This window comes from Arachis ipaensis, chromosome B5 (genome assembly GCF_059453495.1).
Source record: "Arachis ipaensis isolate K30076 ecotype BB chromosome B5, ASM5945349v1, whole genome shotgun sequence".
Taxonomy (NCBI): domain Eukaryota; kingdom Viridiplantae; phylum Streptophyta; class Magnoliopsida; order Fabales; family Fabaceae; genus Arachis; species Arachis ipaensis.
Window position 1 is genome coordinate 147244098 of NC_142440.1, and position 27276 is coordinate 147271373.

Below are 27276 nucleotides of genomic sequence, written 5' to 3' on the forward strand. Positions count from 1 at the left end.
TTGGGGAGATGTTTATTATCGCTAGTACTCGGATGGTTATTCTAGATAGTATGGGGGTTCATTTTGTAACTCACTAACCCATTGTACACATTGTACAAATAGTCCATTGTCTCCATAGTGGGATCCATCCTTTAATCTACTTTTAATTGATTAAGTATTTTCACACTTTTTAAAAACCAAAATTTTGTAAGAAAATTTAATAAATTATTTGCTTAAAAATACTTCTTATATTTTTTATTCAAACACAATTATTTTTTAATAATAAATTTTAAGAATATAAATACTTTTTTAACCTTCGTCCATCGTCCCATTGTTTGCTAACTTTGCTTTCCCTGATAATGAAGTTCATGATCTATAATCAACCTCCAAATAAGGGGAAAAAAAAAGAGTATATATTCGACTTGCCTTGATGAACAAGAAAGAAAGAAAATATCCACGGCATTTGAAAACGCCACAAAGCAACGAATTGGATAATAATGGATATAGGTCGAACCTTCTGGAGAAACCACACAAACGGCACCCAAATCACACAAAGAACGTTCCAGAGACACTCATTTCACCAAGCCTCGAATATATATCACCATCTCTCTACCATTCTTTTCAGTTTTCAATTTTTCTTCTTCACTCACAACCGGTTTTCTTCATTCAATTCATCCTTTCGTTTTTCTTCAAAACTTACCTCGTGTTTTGCAACGATGCCGACTCGATCGACGGGGACCATAACGCAAGACTGGGAGCCTGTGGTTCTGCACAAGTCCAGGCCCAAGGCCCAGGACCTTCGTAATCCCAAGGCCGTGAACCAGGCCCTGAGGTCGGGCGCCGAGGTGCAGACCATCAAGAAGTTTGACGGGGGGTCTAACAGGAAGCCCGGGCCTGGGATCAATGCGAGGAAGCTGGAGGAAGGGACGGAGCCCGCGGCGCTGGAGCGGGTGGCGGTGGAGGTGAGGCAAGCCATACAGAAGGCCCGTCTGGATAAGAAGATGAGCCAGGCAGAGCTGGCGAAGCAGATCAACGAGAGGCCGCAGGTGGTGCAGGAGTACGAGAACGGCAAAGCCCAGCCCAACCAGGCTGTGCTCGCTAAGATGGAGAGAGTTCTTGGTGTCAAGCTCAGGGGCAAAATCGGAAAATGAAAGAAGATTTTCCTTTAATAAGAGTGCTTTGTGTTGTGGTGTTGTGTTGTGTTCTGTTCTGTTCTGGATCAGGGTCTGTTGTTTAATATCTGATATGATGGAAGGGAACGTTAAAGTGTGTGATTTTAGGGAGAGTGTTAACAAAAGTTTGATAGTGTAATGAGATCTCGCTGTAGATTAATGTTATTATGACTTATTCGATTTTAAAATTTGGAGATTACATTAATTTGTATATGAAAATTTCATTAACTAAATTGTTTGTTTTCCTAAGAATAACATTGTTATAAACTACTATAATTGTACTAACAGTTGAATTAATGAAGACATGTATTTAGTGAGACACCACGAGACCAAAGATGGAAATGCTTTTCCCAAGTTACAATATGAAAAAAAAAAAAAAAGCCGTAAATGCCCATAAAAACAAATAAAACAAAACACAGTAGCATATAGCCTTGAGACCAACCTGGATGTTCTTTTGATCATCTGAAACCATGAGATTCAGAGCACTACCATCAATCAGAAATTCCGTTGCAAAGCAATCAAGATTACCGAAATCTTTGGTCAATAAGCTAAGTTGAGCACCCTGCTCTTTCCAACTAAGGAAGTATATACTTTTATGGATGAAGTTTTTTTACCTGAGAAAATGTTAACAGATATTACCTAAAAGAGGAAGAAGAAATTAATTCTAATAACATCCATTTATCTGATTCTCATTTTCTTTTTTTCTTTTCACTTCTCTGGCACTTGTTCAATATATTTAAGATAAGCATTCAAAGCTTATTTCACTCAGAAAATTACAGGGAAGCAGATGATTTCAAAATTCTTTTAATTTTCCATTTAGTAAAACTTGTGTAAATATTAAATACAGATGCAAATAAATAAACTTTGCATCCCATTTTCCCATTGACTACTATATATAAACTTGGTTGCTATTGTTTAAGCTCACAACATGTAATGGTGGTGCATAAAAAAACGCAATCCCATTCAACTGAGTGCCAGTCCACTTGTACAAAATAATTTTTGGACAAAATAATTTTTGGACCAGATGCTATCAACAGATGGCCCTGAAGAGAGGCCAAGGCAGATATAGCTCCTTTTCATTCCTTTGTGTACACCTCTGAAACCTGTGAGAATGAACCAAAAAAAGGCATCACTCAAAGTTTAGCCAAGTGACAAAAATTCAGCCAAATTTTGAGAAAGCAACCCCGAAGATGCCAGCGTTTGAGGATTATCGGTATTTTTTCCTAAAGAGAACAGCAGGATACGTCTTCTCCTTGCACATAAGCAGTGCCAACAGCCAAAAGTGTTTCATTTTCTTTAGAGGATGTATTCTACGAAAAAAGACAAATCACAAAATAGAATTAGTGAGGCCAAGCAGCTAAAAACATTATCTATTCTGTTATCATATTCAGCACTCAGAAGGAAAATACAATTACCAGCAGTGTAACCATTCTCACAGGCATTTTCAGAAGTTTGCATAGGAATTGTTGCCTTTGTTTGCCAAGGGCCACCAGACTTATCTGGCTCCATAATACGAACCTCAAATTCATCAACAGAATAAAAATGGTTTTGTTCATCAGGATTTAGATTCTGGCTCTCACTATGATGGTTGGAATCTTGTTCACCTAGAGAAACAACTTGATTAAGTGGTTTAGGAACCTGGTTTTATATCAATAAACAGTTTTGATTACTTTCTGAACAAATTAGCAAACTGATTAATATTTCATAATATATGAACTCAACAAGCTACAACACAACTTACTAAACAGGACACAATCAAGTGAAAAATGAACCAGAGCAGGACTAGTTAAATATGGTCTGAATGTCTGATCCTTAACACAAATGTTGGAAATAACAATAAATATATTGTTTTTTTAATTTCTTTTAATGCATCAATCATAAAAAATTTCAACCACAAGGAATACTTAATCATATTTAAGGTGTAATAAATAAAAAAAATAAAAAAAAAGGAAAAGAATACACACTTTTTAATTTAGATGTGGAACGGAGAATGGTGTAGGATGCAGAGAGAGAATGGTGTAGGATGCAGATATGGAGTGTATAAGTGGTTTACGCAAGTGTGGTGTTAGGAGTAAAAATCAGACCATCCGATTTTTGAGTACACAAATCGGACCCTCCTATTTGTGTTTAAAAAAATTAAAAAAATTTAGAGTGTGTATTATTTGTGTACTCCAAATTTTTTTAATTTTTTAAATACAAATTGGAGGGTCTGATCTTCACTAAAATTTAAATTTCCTCTTTCACACTAATCGGACTGTTCGATTAGTAAGCTTATTTTTTTTTTACAAATAAATCGGATGGTCCGATTTCTTCGTCCCTATTTTAGAAAAAGTTATTCCTCCGTCTATGTCTATCGCTCACATTTTCCACAATAATGCACAACACACACATACTTCTCATATCCCCAGCTGATACCACGAACAACTCATCTATATTACTAACTAAATCTGATTCTCTTGACATATCAGAATGAATTTCTCCTCTTCCAAATATAGTGTATCTAAAAATCACCTGATGATTGATGAGAATTTAGTGTTCGATGATGATTCAGTGTTGGACGAGGGGATGAGTGGGTTGGTGAAATTGGCTCCGAGGATTGGATATGTGGAACTACCTCTGAGACCAGGCGGTTGACCATTTCAGCCGCAGAATATACAAGATTATATCTTAGAAGTTCGTTCTGTCCCATGTAGAAGGAGGGATGTCTCGGTTGAAGATCGTGCTGCTGCACCACCGTGCCGTGCATGAAGAGCGCTCCCGTGGAAGATCGTGCTGCGGCACCACACGGACCATAATTAAATCATTAAGAAATAATCATTAAGAAATTATAAATTTATTTTATTTTAATTTGAGGTTGTGAAATTAGATTCAAATACGTGCTGCCTTTGGATTGCATAGCACACCTTAATAAAACTAAAAGAATATAGAGAAGGTGCATAAAGAGTACACAAATAATACATGAAGAGTACATAAAAAATACAAAAGATATATTAAAAAAAAATATTGCATTCTTTTTTATATATGTGCATACCATTTTTTTATCTGTGTCTCGATTCCAAATATTGGAAGGGTTAATTCGCAAAATTAAAAGAATTTAATTAATTTCTTACTTAAGGACACTACACATTCATCGAATAGCATATTTATTATAAAGTTTTTGTATGCACTATGATTTAATATGTGAATATATTTTTTTTTTAAATAAAAAAGGGTACTTTGTTTGTTTATTTATTTATTTATTTTTATATATCATTCTACATGAATCATTCTTTTGGCAAATTTATTATTTTTTTTGTTTTGCATGGATTGAATCATAATGATTGATTTTAATCTTAATGGATCAAAAAAAAATTTTTTGCCATATGAATTTGTTGAATTCAGTTATAATTATGTTTTTTTTAAGGTCGGAACAAGACACCATTAAGATTTAATTCATTTTGGAATTTAAATATTTTTAATTGTTACATAAGGAAACTAGTAACAATTTGGATTATTATACCCATCTATTATAAAGATGTGGTTTTGAAATAAATTGATTGAACATTATGCTGCCAAAGTAACCTCTTTTGTGAAAATTGATTTATTCAAAACATACGGTGATATGTAATTTACGCGAATATTGGTCATCCCAAAAGAAGGTCTATATTTGGCCGAATTACATATACATATTAATGGTAAATACATGTTTGGGTAACAAATAAAGAATAAAGTAATGCTTATTATTTATGCGGAAAATAATCGGCCCAAAGGAAGTTTATTGTTTGGCCAAATAATAAGTATTGCACACTTTTGTTTATTTTCTATTAATTATGCGGTCAATAATCGGCCCAAAGAAAGGTTATTGTTTGGTCAATTAATAAAAAATATATGCGGTAATAAATAGGTTGTGAAGTTTAAGTCTCTATGTGCGCATTAAGTCGGTCCAAAGAAAGACTTCATGTGTGACAGGAATTTTGCTAATATTTGATTAGTGCAATAAGAGTATCACTTACAGTTAATTTTTCTATCCAAAGATTGAAAATTAATGTTGTTCTAGATATCTCAGTATGGATTTTTTTCATTATTTTACTAATGTTTACTGCATGTTTATTTGTTCTAATCCAGAAACTATGGCTTTAGCTACCAATATTTCTGCACAAATTAGCAGTATTCCTATGCTGAATGGTTCAAACTTTAAAGTTAGGAAGGATACCGTGGAGATTGTCCTCGGTTGTATTGATCTAGATATAGCTTTTCGATAAGAAAAACCCACTTCCACTCCGAAAAATCTTAATGAGGTTAAAATAGAGAAGTGGGAGAGATCCAATCGAATGAGCATTATGATCATGAAACGCTCAATTCCTGAGGCGTTTCGGTGCTCAATTACTGAGGATAAAGATGCCAAACAGTTCCTAAAGAATGTTGAAAAATTCTTTACTAAGAATGAAAAGGCGGAGGCAAGTAGTCTTTTGAGCAAACTTGTCTCCATGAGGTATAAAGATAAAGAGAACATAAGAGATTACATTATGGAAATGTCTCATCTTGCTTCAAAATTGAAAGCACTAAAGTTAGAGTTGTCTGAAGATTTACTCGTGCATTTCATTTTGATTTTCCTTCCTGCACACTTTGGGTAATTCAAAGTGAGTTATAACACTCTGAAGGACACTTGGTCCTTAAATGAGCTTATATCTCACTGTGTGCAAGAAGAAGAGAGGCTACAGCAAGATAAGACTGAAAGCGCTCACATGGCTTCATCTTCTCAATATAAAAGAAAGCGTGATACTATTGCGGATGTGCCTTCTCAGCAGAAAAAGGTTAAGAAACAGGATCAAGTTTCAACTTGTTTCTTCTGTAAGAAGGTGGGACACATGAAGAAGGATTGTACCAAATATGCCACCTGGCGTGTAAAGAAGGGTATAATTCTGCTTTCATTTTTTCTGAGGCTAGTTTAAGTTATGCACCTGTTGATACTTGGTGGGTAGATTCTGCTGCTACTACTCATGTAAGTGTTACTATGCAGGGTTGCCTATGGAGCCGACCACCAAGTGATGCTGAAAGATACATCTATGTGGCAAACGGCAATATAATTCCAGTCGAAGCTATAGGAACCTTTAGATTATTTTCCATGAGTGGATTTTACTTGGATTTATTAGAGACATTTTATGTACCATCATTTAGACGAAATTTGGTTTCTGTTCCTTGTTTGGACAAATCAGGTTATTTTTGTTTGTTTGGAGATAATAAAGTTAGTCTCTTCTATAATTCGAATAATATTTGCTCTGGTCATTTGGTGGATAATCTATATAGGCTATAGGCTTGAATTAAATTCCTATAATAATGAAATACTGCAAACAGGTACAAAAAAAAAACTAAATGAGAATTCGGCATCATTATGGCACAAGCGCCTAGGTCACATATCTAAATAGAGAATTTAGAGGCTCGTGTCGGATGAAATTCTTGGACCCCTAAATTTGGCAGACTTTAAAGTCTGCATTGAGTGCATAAAGGGAAAAAGGACAAACAAAAGAAAATTAGGTGCCGAGAGAGCTAAAGATGTCTTAGAACTGATACATACCGATATATGTGGCCCATTCCCTACTGTCTATTGAAATGGACAACAGTACTTTATTACGTTCATAGATGATTACTCTCGTTACGGGTATCTATATTTAATTCATGAAAGGTCCCAAGCCTTGGATGTTTTCAAGTCTTTCAAAGCTGAAGTTGAACTTTAACTTGGAAAGAAAATTAAAGCTGTCAAATCTGATCGTGATGGTGAATACTACGGAAGATATGATGGTTCAGGTGAGCAACGTCCCGGGCCTTTTTCTCTTTTCCTAGAGGAGTGTGGTATTGTTCCACAATACACCATGCTAGGCAAACCTAGCATGAATGGTGTTGCAGAGTGAAGGAACCGAACTCTTAAGGACATGGTGAGAAGTATGATTAGTCATTCTTCCTTGCCTGAATCACTCTGGGGAGAAGCCTTAAAGACCGCAGTGTACATTCTTAATAGGGTGCCAAGCAAAGCAGTTAACAAAATCCCATATGAAATTTGGATTGGGAAAAGGCCCAGTATAAAGCATTTGCATATTTGGAGATGTCCAGTTGAGGCGCGACCTTATAGGCCGTATGAAAGAAAATTGGACTCAAGGACAATTAGTTGCTACTTCGTTGGTTACGCTGAGCGCTCACGGGGGTACAAGTTTTACAATCCTGTATCAAGGTCTATTTTTGAAACGGAAAATGCGAGATTTCTTGAGGATGTTGATTTTGGGGGGAGGGGGGAAGAAAATATTAGGAATGTTGCTTTTGATGAGGATTCTGTAACTGACAATGATCAGGTCCTTGTGCCTATTGTTGTTCAAGATACAATTATAGTACAAGATCAAAATGAGAATCCTACTGTAGATCTAGTTACAGTACAAGAGAACAATGAGAATATTGTTGTTGCTCAAGATACTGCTACAGTACCGAAAAATAATGAGAATCCTCCTCAACCTCAACCCATACAACAAGCTCAACAACCTCAAGAAGTACCATTAAGGAGATCCAACAGAAAAAGGGAGAAAACCCATCTATGATCTCAAACAAGCTTTCCGTCAATGGTATCACAAGTTTAAGGCATTACCTCATATGGTTTTGAGGTAAATATTATAGATGAATATGTATACCGCAAGTTCAGTGGGAGTAAATACTTTTTTTTGATCTTATATGTTGATGACATTCTACTTGCCAGCAACGATATAGGCTTGTTGCATGAAATTAAGAAATTTCTATCGAACAAATTCGAAATGAAAGATCTTGGTGATGCCTCTTTTGTATTAGGAATCGAGATACTAAGAGATCGTTCTCAAGGTATTCTTGGATTATCACAAAAGAACTATATCGAAAAGATTTTAAGTAGATATGGCATGAAAAATTGTAGACCAATGGACACACCTGTAGCTAAAGGAGACAAGTTCAGTCTCAAACAATGCCCTAAAAATGATCTTGAGAGGACAACAATGCATGATAAACCTTATGCATCAGCAATAGGGAGCTTAATGTATGCTCAAGTCTACATACGTCCCGATATATCATTTATAGTGGGAGTGTTGGGTAAATACTTGAGCAATCCAGGCATGAATCATTGGATAGCTGTTTAACGCGTAATGCGTTATTTAAAGAGAACAAAGGATTACATACTCACTTATCGGAGATCAGAAAATTTGGAGATCATTGGGTATTCTGATTCCAATTTTGTGGGATGCCAAGTCAGTAGATGCTCTACTTCAGGCTGTATCTTCATTTTGGCTGGAGGAGCTATTGCATGGAAGTCTAACAAATAGACTCTTGTAGCTTCCTCAACAATGGAGGCAGAATATGTTGCTTGCTTTAAGGCATCTAAACATGGCATATGGCTACGAAACTTTGTCACTGAGCTTCATATAGTAGATGACATTGAAAAGCCATTAAAGATATTATGTGACAACAATTCAGCAGTATTATACTCCAACAACAATAAGAGCTTGACAAAATCGAAGCATATAGACATCAAGTTCTTAGTTGTCAAGGAGAAAATTCAAGAAAATAATATTTCCATAGAACATATAGGAATAGAGTATATGCTAGCAGACCCATTAACCAAGGGATTGATCCCTAAAGTCTTTCATGAGCACACTACTCGGATGGATGTCAATATTTGTGATGCCTTGGTTTAGTGGGAGTTTATGCTATATGTTCTATGATAGATATTGAGTTATTTTTCTGCAGAATTAAGTTGATGGTTTATTTCATGTTATGTGAAATGTTCATTTTGCTATATTCATATTGTATTTGATCTCAATAAAGTTTTAAAGTTGGACCAGCTGGAAATAGACATGCATGAGATCACTTGGCATGTAATTTTCATATTACTCATCCAAATTTGATCTATGTCGTTAAGTATATTAGGATGGTGATTTTCGTGGTTTAGTCACGACATTAATGTGATAAAAGCTGCGGTAGTTTTATATCTAATGTATGAGACGGACCAGATTGTTAAAGTAATGAGAGAAATAGCATTCAGATACGCGCATAAAGTTTATAAGGTGTGATTATGTCAAGAAAGAATACATGTATAACCCAAGTGGGAGATTGTTAGGAAATTATTTTAATTTCCTAATTTATTTGTGGGCAATACATATATTAATTGTAATAACAAATTATGCTATTTCAAATTAAATGACTTATATAATTATGATCTCATTTATTGTTATAAATGCTAATTGAATAATTCATTATTACTTTTGATTTGGAATTAAATGAGAATAAAACCAGATATTATCTTTTGTTCCTTAGATAATTATCTTTTTGAATTTTAGATATATTATCTTTTGGGCTTTAGATACTATTTTATTTGAGCTTAAGGGTTTAATGGGTGCCATGCTCAAATATAAATAGGCCTACAGGAGTTTTGGTCCCCAATATACCAAAGCCGCCTTTGTTGTTCTTTCCCCATCAAAAGAGTTGCAGTTCATCCACTTGGGAATATAGAAAGGTTTTGGTTGAAGAAGATCGAAAGAACCAAGATCCAAATTCTTCCATTAATTTCTAACTCTTATGAGTAAAGGTACGCTTTCGCATTATGTTATATTTTGGTGATTCAATATGGATGATCTGGGTTAATAAAATTAATTTATTCCAACAAGTGGTTCTCCCGGCCGCACCACCGCGCCGTGCATGAACGGGTGCTGCACCACAGCACCGTGCAAGAATGGCTCTCTCGGTTGAAGATCGTGCCGTGGCACCACCACGCCGTACATGAACGGGTGCTGCACCATAGCACCGTGCAAGAAGGGCTCTCCCGGCCGCACCACCGTGCCGGGCATGAACGGGTGCTACACCACAGCATCGTGCAAGAAGGCTTTCTCGGTTGAAGATCATGCTGGGGAACCACCGCTCCGTGCATGAACGGGTGCTGCACCACAGCACCGTGCAAGAAGGCTCTCTTGGTTGAAGATCGTGCCGTGGCACCACCGCGCCGTGCATGAACGGGTGCTGCACCATAGCACCATGCAAGAAGGGCTCTCCCGGCCGCACCACCGTACCGTTCATGAACGGTTGCTGCACCACATCACCGTGCAAGAAGGGCTCTCTCGGTTGAAGATTGTGCTGCTGCACCACTGCGCCGTGCATGAACGGGTGTTGCACCACAGCACCGTGCAAGAAGGGCTCTCTCGGTTGAAGATTGTGATGCTGCACCAGTGCGCCGTGCAAGAAGCGCTCTCTCAGTTGAAGATTGTGCTGCGGCACCACCGCGCCGTGCATGAACGGGTGCTGCATAGCACCGTGCAAGAAGGGCTCTCCCCGTTGAAGATCGCGCTACGGCACCACCGTGCCGTGCATGAACGGGTGCTGCACCACAGCCCCGTGCAAGAAGTGCTTTCTCGGTTGAAGATCATGTTGCGGCACCACTGCGTCTTGCATGAACGGGTGCTGCACTACATCACCGTGCAAGAAGGGCGCTCCCGGTGGAAGCACCGCCGTGCCGTACATGAAGGGGTGCTGCACGACAGCACCGTGAGATGGCAAAAACTGTGACATGGTAATCGTGATCAAGATTACAGAAAGTGAGTGAGAAGAAGAGAGATTACAAGTAATATCAACAAACTAAAATAACCATCTAGTAAGAGACGAAGCCATATATATATATAGAAAAAGTATAAAGAACCTACATTAATCAGCCAAATTTTTAAATAGCTCTATTTAATAATTAATTTTAAATTTTTTAAATTAAAAATTTGAATAAATAAATCTTAATTAAAAACGATAGAAATTCTTCCCTTTCTTTCACACTGCCATAGCCGCATAGAAATCTTTCCCCCATCTCCATCTCCCACTCCCACAGTCGCACAATCCACACTCCTCTCCATTGTCATCGTCACCAAACCACCCAGTATAAAATTTTCTCTGTCCTCCTCAGCCACACCAACCCTCTTCTCCTCTCTTCGCGAACCAGACCTTCGCACCTGCCTCTGATTTGTTGCCGTCAGCAACTCCAGGGCCACCGAACACTAGCTTTGGCCTCTCGCTCTGCGCCACCCCATCTCACTCTCCAACACTGAACCAGTAAAACAGCTGAAATTCCTTGAGCTCAGCCAAGCTTCGACGCAACAGAGGATAGTCCCTGTTCCTCCATCATTTGCTGCTGAATTCGTTTGAGCCGGAAGCGTTGAAATTGTTGATTTGGTATAACTGCTGCTGGAATTAACTGTATTGATGATTTGCTCTTTTGAGCTGAATTAATGGAGAATTGGCTGTTAAGATTGTGTGAAAATTGCTTGATTGGGTAGAGTTTCACTGTTTTACTAATTTCGTGAATATATTGCTGAAACTATTGGGTAAATTTTGTGTTTGTATTGAAAATATTTTACTGACAATTTTTTTTTGAAAAATTTCTGCTGAAAGTGTTTGGAACTATTCTGAGTTTGCTGATTGAATGGATGGAATATGTTGCTGAATTCATTTGAACTAGTTTAATTGACTTTTTTTCTTAAATTAATGGAGGAATTGCTGTAATTGCATACATTTATGCATATTTTCTTGGTGTAATTAGTATAGGATTGTGGATGTTTTTGTTTGCTCTTAGTTGAATTTTTTTTTATTGTATATTGATGTTTTTCGGTGTAAATTTTTTTTAGGTAGATTTCTACACAAATATCCCAAGCATTCTTTGCAAGAAAAGTGCATCAATTTGGGCGGATACTGCAATGATCAATGAAGAATAAAAACTTTCATAACTTGTCAAACTAATGTCTTTTAACACATGTGATGATGTCACCGGTTGAGACACTTTTAATAAATTTTGAGATTTTTCTTGAGTTATAGTTGTGAATTTTTACAATAATTTAAGAATTGGATGTATTTTATTTTGGTTCTACTTAGGATCTTTCTTCTTGTAGGTAACTTAAATGTTTTTGCAAAAATTTAATTGAATAACGTCACACATTTCTTTTGTTAAATAAATAGATGTTTCTTTTTCTACTAAATGGATGATTTTTCTTGTATTAATTTTGGTCAATGTTGAATTCCTGTATTTATAGTGTTGCAAATTGTATAGATAAGTTAAATGAATATTATGATTCCTTTCATTGCATCGTAGCATGACGACAAATTTATAGTTACTTATGTAGAATAAGTTTTTTTTTTTTTTTCATTCACATTTTTTTTTTCATTCACATGACTTTTATTAAAGTAACATCTATTTAGCATGAAAAAGAAACATATTGATACTTGACAGAAGTAACATCCACTTATATTTTTGCAAAAATAATTAAGTATCTAACATAAGTTACTTGTATTTATTCTTTAATAAAGATGATTCAATTGATAGTGAATATAAATATCACAAAAGAAGGGGAAAAAATTTGTATTTATTCTTCATCTTTCCTCTTGAACTTAATGAAAAATACAATCACTTCCATTGGTTTGGCTTTAACACTAAAAAATATGCATCTAGTCTACAATTGTTCAAACACATACATAGAGATACAATAATTGAAACTCAAAGCCAACATGCACAAGCTCAAAAAAAATAAAATAAAATAAAAACAAAAAAGAGACAAATTAAAAGATTCTTAGAAGTAAAAGGATTAGATTCTTCAGTTTCAACAAGCTTCCATAATTTCTCTTGAAGATTCCTTACTCTGTCCTTGATTTTTAGAAGCTTTCTCCATCTATATGCAGTCCATAGACCAAAGTCACCATATACAACAATATAGGAAGCTCATACATAAGGGTAGGTTTTTGCATGCTCTTTGATTTTGAGATAGTATTTCTGTAATGAATCTATCAAGTTCACAATAAAAGAGCCACTTGCTACTTGATCATCATTCATCAGTATTCTGGATCGGTGTAGCGGAACTTATTGCTTGTGGCTGATTTACCATGCTCCCTGTCTGTAATACCAGTTATGGATAGTATGATAGTTGCATAACCAATGATCCTTTGACAATGGAGCCCTGTAAAATAACATCAAAACATAAACACACAGCATGCAGAATCAAACAAATTCCATCTATTCACGATAAAATGCAACATCCAATTTAATTTGAAAAGAACCATCCATCTATTAATTGAAACGAACATCCGTTTTAGTTGATATGAAACATCTAACAAATTAGGAAAAATTTCACCCTTGCACCATGTTTAAATAACTACACTCAAACCTAACTTCAATTCAAGCAAATTTAAACTATTTTTTTCCTAACTCCCAAACCACATAAAAAAAAACAGGGGAATATGTCAATGTAGAATCTAACAATTCAGGCAGAACCAGTAACATGCAGAATCCAACTTAGTTCATCATGATATAAAAAATCTCTAATCATATGCAATTCAGCAAAATCCAACTCTTGATAACAACATCATTCGCTCTCTAAATTCAGCAACATCCAATATCTAGTTATAGCAATTTACAAACATACTACAACTTAGCATTTGCAAATAGAATTCAGCTATCCAAACAAAAGAACATGAGTATAAACTTTTTGAAAGGGAGATACATGTTGCATAAACGAAAAAATCATCCAACCATGATATAAAAAAAAAAGGTAAAAACCCCAATCTATAATAAAAGAACCATACAGTTAAAACTCCAATAGATGTTGTTAAACCTCCAACAAATCTGTCCCAAAAAATCAAATTTTTTATGCTAGAATTTCACATAATCAAGTTTAGACCCAAGTTCAATTAGGAAAAAAAACATACTTATCACTAACTTACCTTTTTGCGAAACTCCCAAACCACAAGGAAGAACATCAACTAAGGTATCCAAGAGCAATCAATCAAAGCACACAGAACCCACAAATGAAACATTCAGTTGATATTTATCAAAACGACCGGTGGTTCATCAAATTTTACGAATATCTCATACTACTTCCAGTACTAGTACCTGAAGTATCCAACATAACATACAACACAACAGATACCTCCAATCCCTAAAAAATCACCGGAAACACTATAACAACACCATATCCAAACCCTTTTTAAAAAACCCGAAGAGAAAATCAGAAGCAACATCTAAATACTTACCAATCAGTGAGATGAAGGGAGGTTTTCAGGCTGGAGCAGGGGCTGTCCAATGGCGTTCAGCAGAGCTGCACCAGGAGGCTTCAACGGCGCTGCCAACACCGGCATGCAGCAGCAGCGGCGCGCCCTCCGTGAGCAGGAGAACCTACTCGTTCGACAAACTTGGGTGGGAGCCCGTCACCGCGACCGAGATTGGGGAAGCTACAAGGGGACGGGAGAGTCGTACCGTTCTGGTACGTTGGACGGAGGCGTGGCGTCAAATGAAGTCAGAGACGACGTTTGCCCGAGGATCCTATTGTTCTGGTGTGGCCGTGGATGGTTTCAAAATCTGATGCGGTAAAATAGTAAAAGGAAAGGTAGGGTTTTGAGCAAGGTGAATTTTGGGATTCGGCTGAAGTGAAATGGGTTTTGAGATCCCGGCCCAAGAGCATTTGGCTGATTTTTTGCTAGAATCCTCTTAGTTCCCTAGCATTATTGATAGTTATATACAGGGTAGACTGAGCAGTTTTATGGTGGCACAGTTTTAGGTGATTAAGCACGGTAAGTATGAGTTTACTGGAGCAGTGGAGGGATTTCGACCTCAAAATAAAGAGCTGTGACATGGTCCAACTCCAAAGTGTTGGTGGACAAAAATACTTGTTTTAAAAAATAGTTGGATGAATCAAAGATTGTTAGACCCCTTTAACCATGAAATTTAGAAAATAAAAATGGAACTAAAGGTTTGAATTAATAACCATAAAAAAATTTTAGTATAAAATTTTCTTATATTAATTTAAGTAAAATTGAATTCATTTGAAAAAAATTAATTCACCCTTGTTGTAATTTTAGAATTGGATTTATTTGTAATTTTCTTATATTAATATCAAGTAATGATCCTAAACAGTTTAAAATTATTTTATTTTATAATTATTAATTATTGCTAGAATGTACAATTATATAATGTTAGATATAATAAATATATATAACTATAGTTGTAATTTAAAACAATTAATTAAATTAAAATTTTTTAATATTAAAGATTTTCCTTGTCCTAAACCATAAATAATCTTAAGTTTCAATTGAATTGGTTTGAAATAATTTCTATTTGTAAAATTCTATAATAATCAAGACTCAAGTTATCAGAATGTACACAAGCAATTGCGTTAAGAATAATGAACATATAGCCTGAATTCCTATGAAAACATTTTGTTCCATATATATATTCATATCATATGGATATAGTCCAGGTAGTGTCTACAGATTCAGAAGGTTAATCATATTGTGTACATATTAAAACCAGGTTCATTTTGAAATAAGAAAAACAAAATTACTAAAAATATCATAATATTTTCCAACCACAAGATGTTTATTACTATACAAAACCGTGCGAAATCAATTTCAAGTATTGCTGTAATAGATGTGTAGCTCCCAAGCCGAAGAAACACCCATATAAAATCCCATGAATATATCCCCACACAAGCAACAGAAGATCACATCTCACCATGTAATGAGAATTTTCTAAGCGCTTTCTGAGCTCCTTTGGACAGCCCTGAAAAAACATTATATTTTAACATGAAATAATGGACCTTTAGATTTGACATGTATTTGAGAATAGATTGTTGTTCACCTCTACTTTCATATCATATATACTTCCTTAGGCGACGCCTAAACACCAATGCCCAAAATTAAATTAGCTAAAAGTTTTACAAATGAGTTACAATTCATGAAACCTATACCCTAATTATAAAAATGAAAAATAGGTAATTAAGATGTCCCAAAACATGCTTGCATCAATAAAGCTCCCAGAGCAGAACATGATGCATCACCATCAATGGAGCCAACCCAAAATCGAAGCCGAGCACAATCAACAAAAGCAAATCCATACACAACTGAACCATCATCCAAGATGGTGCTACCCTGTAAAATTTCAATTTATCACCAGTTAACAATTCAAGGTACCAACAAATCTATCTATGCATTAGGTATACTTATAATAGCTTGCAAAAATTAATAACTCAGCAACAGTGCAAACCTCTTTTATTGCAAGCAGATGGTTGGCATCAGCCCCAATATTACCCTCCACAGTGGTTGATGGAGTGATGACCTGAACTAATTTTCTTTGAATAACCTGAAAATATGATGACAGTCAGAGTAATACCATGCAAAAAATGCAATCTAAATTTGCACGTTGTATAAGATAATTTGTTAGAACTCAAAAGCATTAAGGATAATGAATAAATAAAATGATATATAAAGATTTATCTTAATTCAGTTCAATATCATGTTATCTGCTGCAACATTAGGTAGGATCTTTCTGAAACAGTTTCCAACACATACGATAGACTAAGACACAGGAAATTCAAAATGTTTGAATGAAGATGAATTTATCCACGTTAGAGTAAAAAGCTATGATGAAAAAACTTTCTATGTACAACCAAAGAACAATGTCATCTACAAGAATTTAACAAAGCCAACACAACTGTAAGCATGGAAAAACTTACAGAGTTGGCTCCTCTAGCCTTTGCTTCTTCGGATGTCTCCAACTGCTCCACCCTTCCAACCTTGTATCTTCACAACGAAAGAAAAAACTCAAAACAGGGCATACTAAGTCCTCAATTCATTAGCTAGGAAATTGATATGCAACATGATTAGTAAGATCATATCATGCAATCTATCTGGAGTTAGCCATACTCATCTATGTGCTGCACGAAATCTCCACTTCAGATGTACATTACATTTAATCAAATCAACTTTCAAACAAAATCTCACTCTATCCTTAGTACTTACCCCCGAGCAACCAAGTTTTGAACAGCATCATCAATCCCACTTTCAGATATACCAACCTGAAGTAGCAAGTAATAACAACTCTCTTTAATCTTTAAGAGGTAAACAAGTAGGAAAGTAATAACCAAACGACTATACACGACAAAAGAGTTGATCTGTCGACATTTTCCCACACCACTTAATGTTATTTTCCAATCAAGCTCCTTATGGCCAATTTCAGCATCCATTTCATAGAGCTCATAAAACTCCCACTGTGATTGCCATTAATTATGGCAGACTACTATTAATTGAAGTTAATGAATACACAGTAAATCCTCAGAATTAAATGGTATTACGACATCAATAGTCAAAATACTTCATGGACTAACCACTTTAAAAAATAGCAGAACATCCATGTATTTACACTTGACACTCCAATACTGTTTCTGTGAAGCTGACATCTTTTTCGAAGCATCCGGAGGTATATAAAGTGTTGTCCTTCGTACAAAGGATCATTGGGCCTTCTTCCACTTGCATCCCTGATTCGAGAAGGATCAAGCCACTCAAACCTGCTAGCCACTTCTGCTTCCTTCTTAGTCAAGTTCAGTGATGGTGAATCCTCAAGAAATCTGACTCGTTTGCCAGAATCCATCAATGAACGAAACTTGGATTCGTCATCTCGACTTCACTTAGCATGAGAAGCAAGAGGCTGCATTCCTGGTGTTTCAGGCATAACAACATCATCATTAATTTCGATAGGCACTATGTTTAACTGATTTGCCTTTGCCTTGAGACTTACAGCAGTATTTTTCACCATAGGTTGAAAAGCTCCTTCATACTCCTGATGCTGTCCTTTACCGTTAGCACATAATGGTGAAGAAGACTTACACAAACTGTCATCTGATGACTGGCTCCTGCAAAAACATTAGCACACATAAGATCATTGTAGTGGCAAAATAACAAAAATAAAAATTAATTAAATTAAACAGCATTTTCATTTAGAAATTTCAGTTCCAGCAGTATTGTATGTTCGGTATTGTTTAATGGGCAGGTTTCGGGCCTTCTGGAAAGACGAAGTGGGTGGGACCCGGACCCGGGTAACCGGGGTCCGAGGTCGTTCTGGGTGCGGGATTCGTGGGCCGGATCCGTAACAGTTGCCCCGCAGCAGGAAAGTGAGCGAGGTCGGTTTCTTCCGCTGGCATGGGGTTCGGCTGTCGGTGGCCTTTCTTTTTGTCGGACGTTTTTTACCGAATCGGTATGTTGGTAGGTCGATGCATCGGGCCCTAGGATGGGCCAACCCGTAGGGTCTGTCAGACTCGTAGTTCGTGTTGTAGGAGACGTGACCTTTCCATTTCTCTGTGTTCACTTAGCTTCCCAATGCGCGCTGTCAGTTGGTTTTTAAGAGAGCATTTATTGCGGAGGAAAAAATGCTTGGGTTGCCTTCCAAATTTTCCCTTTCGCGTTTGTTGGTTATTAGGGGCATTTTTGGTTTTCCAACCCCTTTCAATCATTTTATGCTTTTTCTTCTTCCCTCGTTTATTTCATTTCGCTTAGTCTTCCTAGTTTTTACTTTGCAACTTTGCTTTCTTCTTTCCCTTGCTTTGGCGTGCTCTGCTTCTCTAGTCGTTGTGCTCCTATTTTTCGGGTTTCATCAGTGTGTTACTAGGTTGGTGTTCCTTCTCTGTTTCCTATGTGATTTGCGTTTTGTCTTCCTTTTGCATTTCTGTTTTGTATCTGTGTAGATTAGGATTGCATCTGGTGTATGATGGTGTTGCATGGTAGTTTTTGTTTTTCTTGGGGTAGTGAGTTTTATGAGGGGAGGAGCGCCACTGTGTAGTTGGTAGTGTGTAGTGATGTCTGTTTGGTTTCTTCCACCATTTTCTGCCGCGAGGTTTGGCTGACGGTGGTGCTCATCGCTGTTTTAGGTATGGCTCGTCGGAGGAGTGAGGGTATGAGGGCTCCGGTGGCCCCAGCGGGGGGTATCCCTTCCCTTTATTCTTGGGTTACTAGTGACGTGTGGGAGACGCCATCGCGGATGACGGAGGCGGACCTCCAGCAGCTCCGTGATCAGGGAGCTGTTTGTGGGGGCGGCGACGCCAAACGTCATTATGAGCTTTCTCTTCCTGGGGTTGATGAGAGGGTTTGTTATACCAACCTCGACTCGCCGACCGTTCCGGATTGGATGTGGGTGTACGAGGCGATGTTCACCCGACTCGGCGTTTGGCTCCCTTTTTTCCCTTTTGTTCAACAGCTGTTGAGTCAGTGCTCCGTGGCGCCGTCCCAACTGCATCCGAATAGCTGGGCGGCGATACGGTCTTTCGAGCTTGTGTGCGAGTTTCTGGAGCTCCCTGCTTCGGTGAATGTCTTCCTCTTCCTCTTTTTGTGTACCCTTGAAAGAACTGAAGATTGATGGTTTAGAAGTTATAGTAAACTCTCGTTGCAAGTATAGTTACTAAACCAAGCAATCAACCTTTTTTACAAACGTTTTGGTTGTCACAAGTAACAAACCCCTTTAAAATTGATAACCGAGTATTTAAACCTCGGGTCGTCTTCTCAAGGAACTGCAGGGAAGTATGTTCTTATTATTGGTTATGAAGATTGTAAATCGGGGTTGTGAAGATGAGAAACAAGTAATTTAAATTGCAATTAAAATAGGTAAAAGACTGTAAAATAAATAGATGACTGTAAAAACATACTTTTGGCAAGGTGTGAGAAATTGGAAGTCCTATCCTAGTTATCCTTATCAATGATGATAAAAATTGAACCTTAATTCCACTTAGTTAACCTTTGCTAGAGCAAGGGAAGGTCAAGTGACTAATTAGTTAGATCCTCAAATCCTAGTTAATCCCTAAGGAAAGATTGGGATTATTGAAGTTCAATTCAATTAGCAAAGATAACGATTATCAATCATGTTGAGTTTGATAACTCCTGAGTTACTGATTTCTTAACCAAGACCAAAAGGGAGAAGTAAATCTATTGGAATAAAAATGTCTTCAGATTGGAAGCAACAGTAATATAAATAAAAGAGAGCAATAATAAACTGAAATACCTCAAATAACATTAATTCAAAGAATAATCTGTAACATAGAAGAGTTCATAAAATAAATTGAAAAGATAAATAAAAAAGAATGTTGAACCTGATAAAAAGAGATAATCCTGAAAGCAAAAGAAATCCTAATTCTAAATCCTAAAAGAGAGAGGAGAGAACCTCTCCCTCAAAACTACATCTAATTCATGAATACTAACTAATTGGAGACTCTCCTCTGAATGGATGCATTTCCCCACTTCATAACCTCTGATCTGTGCTTTCTGGACTTGGATCTGGGCCAAAAAGGCTTTAGAAATCGCTGGGAGCGTTTTCTGTAATTTCTGGTGCGTGGCCTCTGTCACGCGTCCGCGTGGGTCACGCGGTCGCGTCATTTGGAGTTTTCCTTGTCACGCGGTCGCTTCAGTCATGCATCTGCGTCATATGCGTTTCTCTTAAGGCACGCGATCGCGTCAATCACGCGGTTGCGTCACTACTATTTTGCGCTGGCATGCAGCCGCGTCGTCCATGCGATCGCATCGCTTCCAGTTTCTTCAAAAACTCCATTTTGCGCTTTCCTTCCATTTTTGTATGTTTTCTTTCCATCCTTTAAGTCATTCCTGCCTTAGAAGATCTGAAACTACTCAACACACGAATCACAGCATCGAATGAAAATAAAGGGTAATTAAAATAATTATCTTTAAAGCATAAGAAACACGTTTTTCACATACATCACATAATAAGGAAGGGAAAGTAAAACCATGCAATTAACATGAATAAGTGAGTGAAGGATTGAATAAATCACTTAAATTAGGCACAAAATATATCATAAAATATGGGTTTATCAACCCTTCCGACTAAGGAAGGGAAGAACAAGAAGGGATATATGTCTTTTAGAGCTCAGCCCCATCGCCGGGTCTTTGGTTTGTATGAAGATTCTTTTCATGGGTTTAAGAGTGGGTATTTTAAGATCCGTCCTGCGAGGGGGCATCATCCATTCTGGCTGACGTTGGAGGGTGGGCGGCGGTTCCCTACATATTGGAATTTTGGGGCGGGGCCGTCCGTTCTTACTCGAGTAACGCAAGAGTTCTTGACTGCGGAGGATCGGGATGTCACCCTTATTCTGTGGCAGTTTTTTAGGGAGCGTCCTCTTAATCCCCGGGACGTGATGGGTGACCCGGTCGCTTGTCAGACCTAAGTTAGTGTGTGAACCTTTTTTTTTTTGGTTTCCGAGTTGGGTACTTAGGCTTTTTCCTTCTTTTGATTTCTTTTGCAGTTGAGATGGCTGGAGGTTTGATGACTCTTGTGAGGTTGAAGGCTCAATTGTCTCAGGGGACTCCTTCTGGTGGTACTTCCTCTACTCCGATGTCGCGACCTAGTGATGAAACGAGAGCTGTCTCTGAGGATCTCACGTTGACTAGAGGTGTGACCGAAGGGTCAGGTCGGGGTGTGGGGGTTGATAGTGATGTGGTTGAGGTGTCGCCAGAGGGTGCTTCACGTAAGCGAAAACGGTTAGAGGATGATGATAGTGAGAATTTGGCGGAAGGGGAGGATGCGGTTCCGTCGGTGATGGATCGTCGTTTCGACGCTCCGGCTTTCATTGATGAGTACCTTATGCCCGGCACGGAGGATTTTTTTCCCTGAATGTGATGTGACTTTTCAGGCTAAGTCCCTCTATCGTTCCCTTCTTCCTTCTGCTGTGATTGTCCGGAAGGCCGAGCCTGTAATGGCTCAGGTGGGCCTTTTGGACAAAAAACTCCGTCAGTCTCAGGCCGAGATGGCGAGGTTGAAGGGGTTGCTCGCAGATGCCGAGTCGGCGAGGGAGCGGGCAGTGAAGTCATCCGAAGAGTTTGGTGCTGAGATCCTTCGTCTTTCCGAGGTTGAGACTTCTCTTTTGTCTCAACTTGGGGAAGAACGGAGGAAAACTTCAGATGCTGAGTCCCGGGCAGCCGTGCTTTTGGCCAACGTCGGTTCGCTGAAGGATGAGGTGGCTGGTTTGAAAGCGGAGGTCGTGGTTTTAAAAGAGGAAAAAGATGTGTTGCTTGCCGACGTGAAGGAAGCTGTTGCTGCTACCGAGGAGACGATGAGGGCTCAAGCTTTGGTGTTGGCGCCTGGCGCGGACGTGTCTGTGATGGGAGCTTTCAAGACTGTCCGTGATGGCGAGATTGTTGACCTCGAGTAGTTGTGATTTATGACTTTTTATTTTGGATTGTATGTTTTTATGGTTTTTGGCCGTGTGGCCGTGTAATCTTGACTTGTGGTTTTGACTCTGAACTTCGTTTTATGCTACTTGGGCCATTCGGGCCTTTTTGTATATTCCGTTTTAAGCCCTTTTTTTTTTAATTTATTCGTTCCCTTTGTTTGGGGTTAGCGGACCGTCGCGAGGTCAATTTTTCGTGGATATCCGTATCTTGGACCCGGGGGGTGATCGGTCCCCCAGTTTTGGCCGTGTTTTTATTCCGTGCTTAGGAAAAAGGAAAAAATAGCTTAATAGAATTTTATTGATGGTTGGGCCTCATTAAAAACCCTCCGTTTATGGCGGGAAAGAGTACCCGAGATTGACACTTAAAGAGAAACGGAAAAAATTGATGTAAAGAAGACTAAGCGAAATAAAACAGAGGAATGAAACAAATAGGGGAAAAACCAAAGCAAGGGATGACCTAGGGGGTCAGTCTAAGTGTGGTATCGTCGTAAGTTGGCGGCGTTCCATGTCCTCGGGATTTCGTCGCCATTTAGCCGTTCGAGCTTGTATGCTCCCTTTCCGATTGCAGCCTTGATTCTGTACGGTCCTTCCCAATTCGGGGTGAGTTTTCCTTCCCCCGGGGTCGGGGCTCCGATGTCGTTTCGTCGTAGGACGAGGTCATCGGGCCCAAATTCTCGTCGGATGACGCCGTAGTTGTACCTTAGACTGATTCTTTGTTTTAGGGCTAGCTCTTTGATGTGGGCTATGCTTCTTACCTCGTCGGTGAGGTCTCGTTCTGCTTCCTCGTCGTTACCCCCGACCATTCTCCTTGGGCTTGGATCTCCTATCTCTACTGGGATGACAGCCTCCACGCCGTATGTTAATCGGAAAGGGGTTTCTCCGGTGGCCGTTTGGGGGGTTGTTCGATACGACCATAAGACTGATCCGAGTTCGTTAGCCCACAGTCCCTTGGCTTCGTCGAGTCGCTTCTTTAGTCCTTTGACGATTATTTTATTTGCGGATTCCACTTGCCCATTTGTTTGGGGGTGTTCTACCGAACTGAAACGATGGGATACATGTAACCCTTCTAGGAATTCTCTGAATTTCCTATCGGCAAATTGGGTTCCGTTGTCCGAGATGACGATCTCGGGGATCTCGAACCGGGTTATGATCTGTCGCCAAAGAAACTTTCGGCATTGGGTTGCCGTGATGGAGGCTAGGGGTTCGGCCTCGATCCATTTAGTGTAATAATCTATGGCGACAATGAGATACCGGAGTTGACCGGGTGCCGTGGGAAAGGGCCCGACGAGGTCGATTCCCCAGGTACCGAATGGCCGTTCTGCCGATATAATGCTGAGTTGGTGCGGGGCGGCCTGGTGGATATTGGCGTGTATTTGGCATTTATTACAGTTTTTTACCAGCTGCATGGAATCTCGGATCACCGTGGGCCAGAAGTATCCGGCCCGGACTACTTTTTGGGCCAGGGTTTTACCCCCGATGTGGTGGCCGCAACAGCCTTCATGGACTTCGCGGAGTATGTACTCCGTATCCCCGGGTTCGACGCATTTGAGGAGGGGTTGCGAGAATCCGCATTTGTATAGTTGTCCCGCGATGATTGTGTAATTGGCGGCTTCCCTTTTTGTTCGTTTTTCCTCCTTGGGGTCTTCTGGTAGTGTTCTGTTGAGGAGATATTGTAGGATAGGGTGGTTCCATGATCCCTGGCTAGAGAGTGTCAGATAGGCGCTGGTCGTGGTCGATATGGAAGGTGATCTAACGACTTCCTGAATTAGCGACTTGTTGCCATGTCTTGGTTTGGTGCTGGCTAGTTTAGAAAGTAAGTCTGCCCTGGCATTCCGTTTCCTAGGAACGTGTTGTATGGTAACGTGATCGAATCCTTCTTTCAGTTCGTTTACCTTGGCAAGGTATTGTTTAAACATAAATAATCACATAAGCAAACCAATTACAATATGCACACCCAAACAATGTCATATAGATGCATATGATGAATGCCTACCCTATGGCTGATGATATCATCTACCAGTTATATAGCCAACCCGACACGTCCTGGAAGCTAACCATTGACTGAAACACCCATGCGGAGCAAGCTAACCATTGACCGAAACACCCATGCGGAGCAAGTGTGTTTGATCTACAACCCCTTTACTACTACCCGCTTAACCCAGAGCCAGTGGAATAACCACTACTGCGGCTACTACCCAGGCAGGTGTTTAAAAGCTCAACCTGGAGTAAGTGAGACGAACTACAACCCTTGCTACTACCCAGGTGTCACAATCACTGACCTGGAGCAAACGGGACGAACCACCATCCTTGATACTACCCAAGTATCTCAAACAATGACCTGGAGCAAGTGGGACGAACCACTATCCTTGCTAATACCCAAGTATCTCAAACATACATTTATTTATGCTATATATCACTTTCTTCTCAAATTACTTTACCTTAAAACCAAAAGTCCTTTCTCTTTATAGCATTCTTTTCCACACCATCTAATTTTCCCAAACAACCTCAAAATCATTTCATTCTTAAACCATCCGCTTAACCACTTTAAATTAGGAATTATTAATTAATTACCACCACAAAGTTTCAAGATTTTGAGGGAGAATCTACCAAATTTTAATTTCTTAATTTCATTAAAGATCCTTAAAAGTCATTGTTTTCCTAATTTGAATAAAAATTAAATCCAGAAATCAGAAATTCCAAACAATTTTCAAAGCCGAATCACTTAGAACAAAACCAGCCCATTCAAATCAAAACCACCTTCAAGTTCACTTTTAAAACCAATTCTCTGACTTCTTCCAAAACGTCACAATCAGAATTACTTAATCAAAGTCCAATTTATTTTAAATCCACTAATACTCCTCCAATTGAAATCCTCAAGTCAAATTCAAAAATATAAACCTTTTTCATATTTAAAACAACCTTAAGACATAAGTTTCTTCAAAATGACTTGCTCCCAAAAGAGATATAATATTTTTCTCAAGAAAATAAGACTAAATTATAAATTTCATTTTACTAATTCATTTCTAACATGGTTTATCACTTTCTTGAATAATTCAAGTAAAATAGTAAAAATCTTAGAATCATAATTTTCCAAATAACATTTCAATAAAATCTCAAATTTTATAGGAATTTCGACAACATTTCTCCTAAAACTTGGACTTTGCCACCCTTTTTTGGTCCCAACTAAACCATTCCACAACCCTTTCCAACGGGTTCAAAAACCAAATCAGTTTAAAATCAAGCTAATTCTAAAAATTCATATCATTTTCGTATCTCAAGGAAATCGATTCAAAATCAAATCATTTTTAACGAACCAACCTCATTTTCAAAAACTTTAAAGAATTAATTTAACAAAACCAAACAATAATCCAATCAAACAATAGTTATATTCATCTCAAAACAGCCCGACAATACATAAGACTTACATAATAACAGAAATTGTATTTATCACATCCATATCCATTTATAACAATTCCAAAATATAAAATAAGCTTTTTAGAAAAACACCCCTACCCCCGACAAGCCGAGACCTGAAAACCAAACACGTCAAGGAAACCTTCCCTCTTAGCGCACAATCCGTGGCAGCTGCAACCACAACAACTTTAATCACGGCACATAAGAACGAACTTAAACCTAAAGCATTAACATTTCAAGGACCTTAGAAACATATCACAGAATAGCGACTAAAAGAAATCGAAATAGGGAATAGCTTATTGAACCTACGAATATCCGAGAAAACGGAACAGCGACAACTCCGTTGACGACGTGGCAGCTTGATGTCGCATGCACGACTACTGAACTCGGCATGCACGAACCACAATTCGACCCTATGTTACCATCATTTCAGTAACTCTAACAAGTTATGACAGAAAAGTTGATTTCAAAGGTCTTAGAGACGATAACGCTTACCAAGACAGAGGATCCAACGGCAGAGGCAAGGCAGGGCGAAACCCAACTCTTCCTCCTTCCACGCGACTCAGACGGCGGCACGGGTAGCCACAGCGGCGGCGAGCTTCAGCCGCGACGGGGAACGGAAAAACAGCGTCGTTCTTTCCCTCCTCCAGCTCTTCCCTCTTGAATGTTGCGCGTCCCTCTCTTTCCCGGCAACACGCGACGGTGGAGGTCCGCGATGAGGACAACGGCGGTGCTGGCTCCGTGGTGAACCGACGCGGTCTCCCTCACTCCTCACGGTTCTGCTTCGACGGCTGCTCCAAGGTGGACCGGCGGCGACGGCGAGCTGGGTGGTGGCGCGGACAGCTCCCCCTTCTCTTCCTCTCCTTCCTCGAGCTCCCTTCCTCGTTCCCTTTTCTTTTTCTTTCTTTCCTTCTTTTCTTTTTTGTGTTTCTGCGTGTGTGTGTTCTTGTGTTGAGTGTGACTGTGTGAGTGTTGTGTGTGAGGGGTGGGGCGAGTGTCGTTTAGTTTAGGGATTGGGGTAGATTAGGAAATTTTAATAAATAAGAGTAATAACATAATTTTATAAAAGAGTAAAGTATCGTTTTTGTCCCCAATGTTTGGGATAAGTCCTATTTGTGTCCCTAACGTTTAAATCGTCCTATTTGTATCTTTAACGTTTATAAAAGTGATTCAATGTTATCCTACTATCAATTATACTAACAAATTAGATTATATTTTTCAATTATTCCCACGCTTGGATGTATTCATTCTCAATTAGGTCTCACTTGGATGTGTTCGATTTTAATATTATACTCACTATTTGTGTTTAGATTCAATTATGTCCCTAGAAAAGTAAATTATATAAATGTTGTAGGAATTAGTTTCAACATTTGATGAGCTATTTTTCGGAGTAGATCATCGATTCTATCCTAGACATTTGTATTCTAATTTCAAGAAGAGATTTTTAAAACTCAAACTAAAGCGTTCATGATGTGTAATTGACGGAAGGATAACATTGAATCACTTTTACAAACGTAGGGATACAAATAGGACGATTTAAACGTTAGGGACATAAATAGGATTTACCCTAAACGTTAGGGACAAAAACGATACTTTACTCTTTTATAAAATAATTAAAAGATAGAATAATAATTAAAAATCAAATTAAATATAAACTATTTATCTTAAAAAAATACCTTTTAATTGTTAATCTGTAAATTATTTTCAGT

The 27276-nt window shown here is 38.4% G+C and overlaps 2 protein-coding genes and 1 long non-coding RNA gene across 3 annotated transcripts; 1 reads left to right on the plus strand and 2 right to left on the minus strand.

Annotated features, from left to right (window-relative positions):
- The first annotated feature begins 373 nt into the window (after nt 1-373).
- On the plus strand, nt 374-1362 carry MBF1C (multiprotein bridging factor 1C). Its single transcript, XM_016345432.3, has one exon. It carries the CDS (start codon nt 477-479, stop codon nt 1128-1130), a length of 654 nt encoding a protein of 217 aa, XP_016200918.3. The 5' UTR covers nt 374-476; the 3' UTR covers nt 1131-1362.
- An 11146-nt stretch (nt 1363-12508) lies between these two features.
- On the minus strand, nt 12509-14521 carry LOC148566152 (uncharacterized). Its single transcript, XR_015883581.1, has 2 exons — nt 14187-14521; nt 12509-13114 (listed from the first exon to the last, which is right to left on the minus strand). It is a non-coding gene; the product is annotated as an uncharacterized LOC148566152 (long non-coding RNA).
- A 1405-nt stretch (nt 14522-15926) lies between these two features.
- On the minus strand, nt 15927-26575 carry LOC107644360 (DNA mismatch repair protein MSH7-like). Its single transcript, XM_088488583.1, has 7 exons — nt 26063-26575; nt 25877-25980; nt 25667-25786; nt 16950-17839; nt 16664-16730; nt 16195-16290; nt 15927-16079 (listed from the first exon to the last, which is right to left on the minus strand). The coding sequence occupies exons 4-7, from the start codon at nt 17171-17173 to the stop codon at nt 15927-15929; spliced, it is 540 nt and encodes a 179-aa protein (XP_088344709.1). The 5' UTR covers nt 17174-17839; nt 25667-25786; nt 25877-25980; nt 26063-26575.
- Nucleotides 26576-27276: the final 701 nt, after the last annotated feature.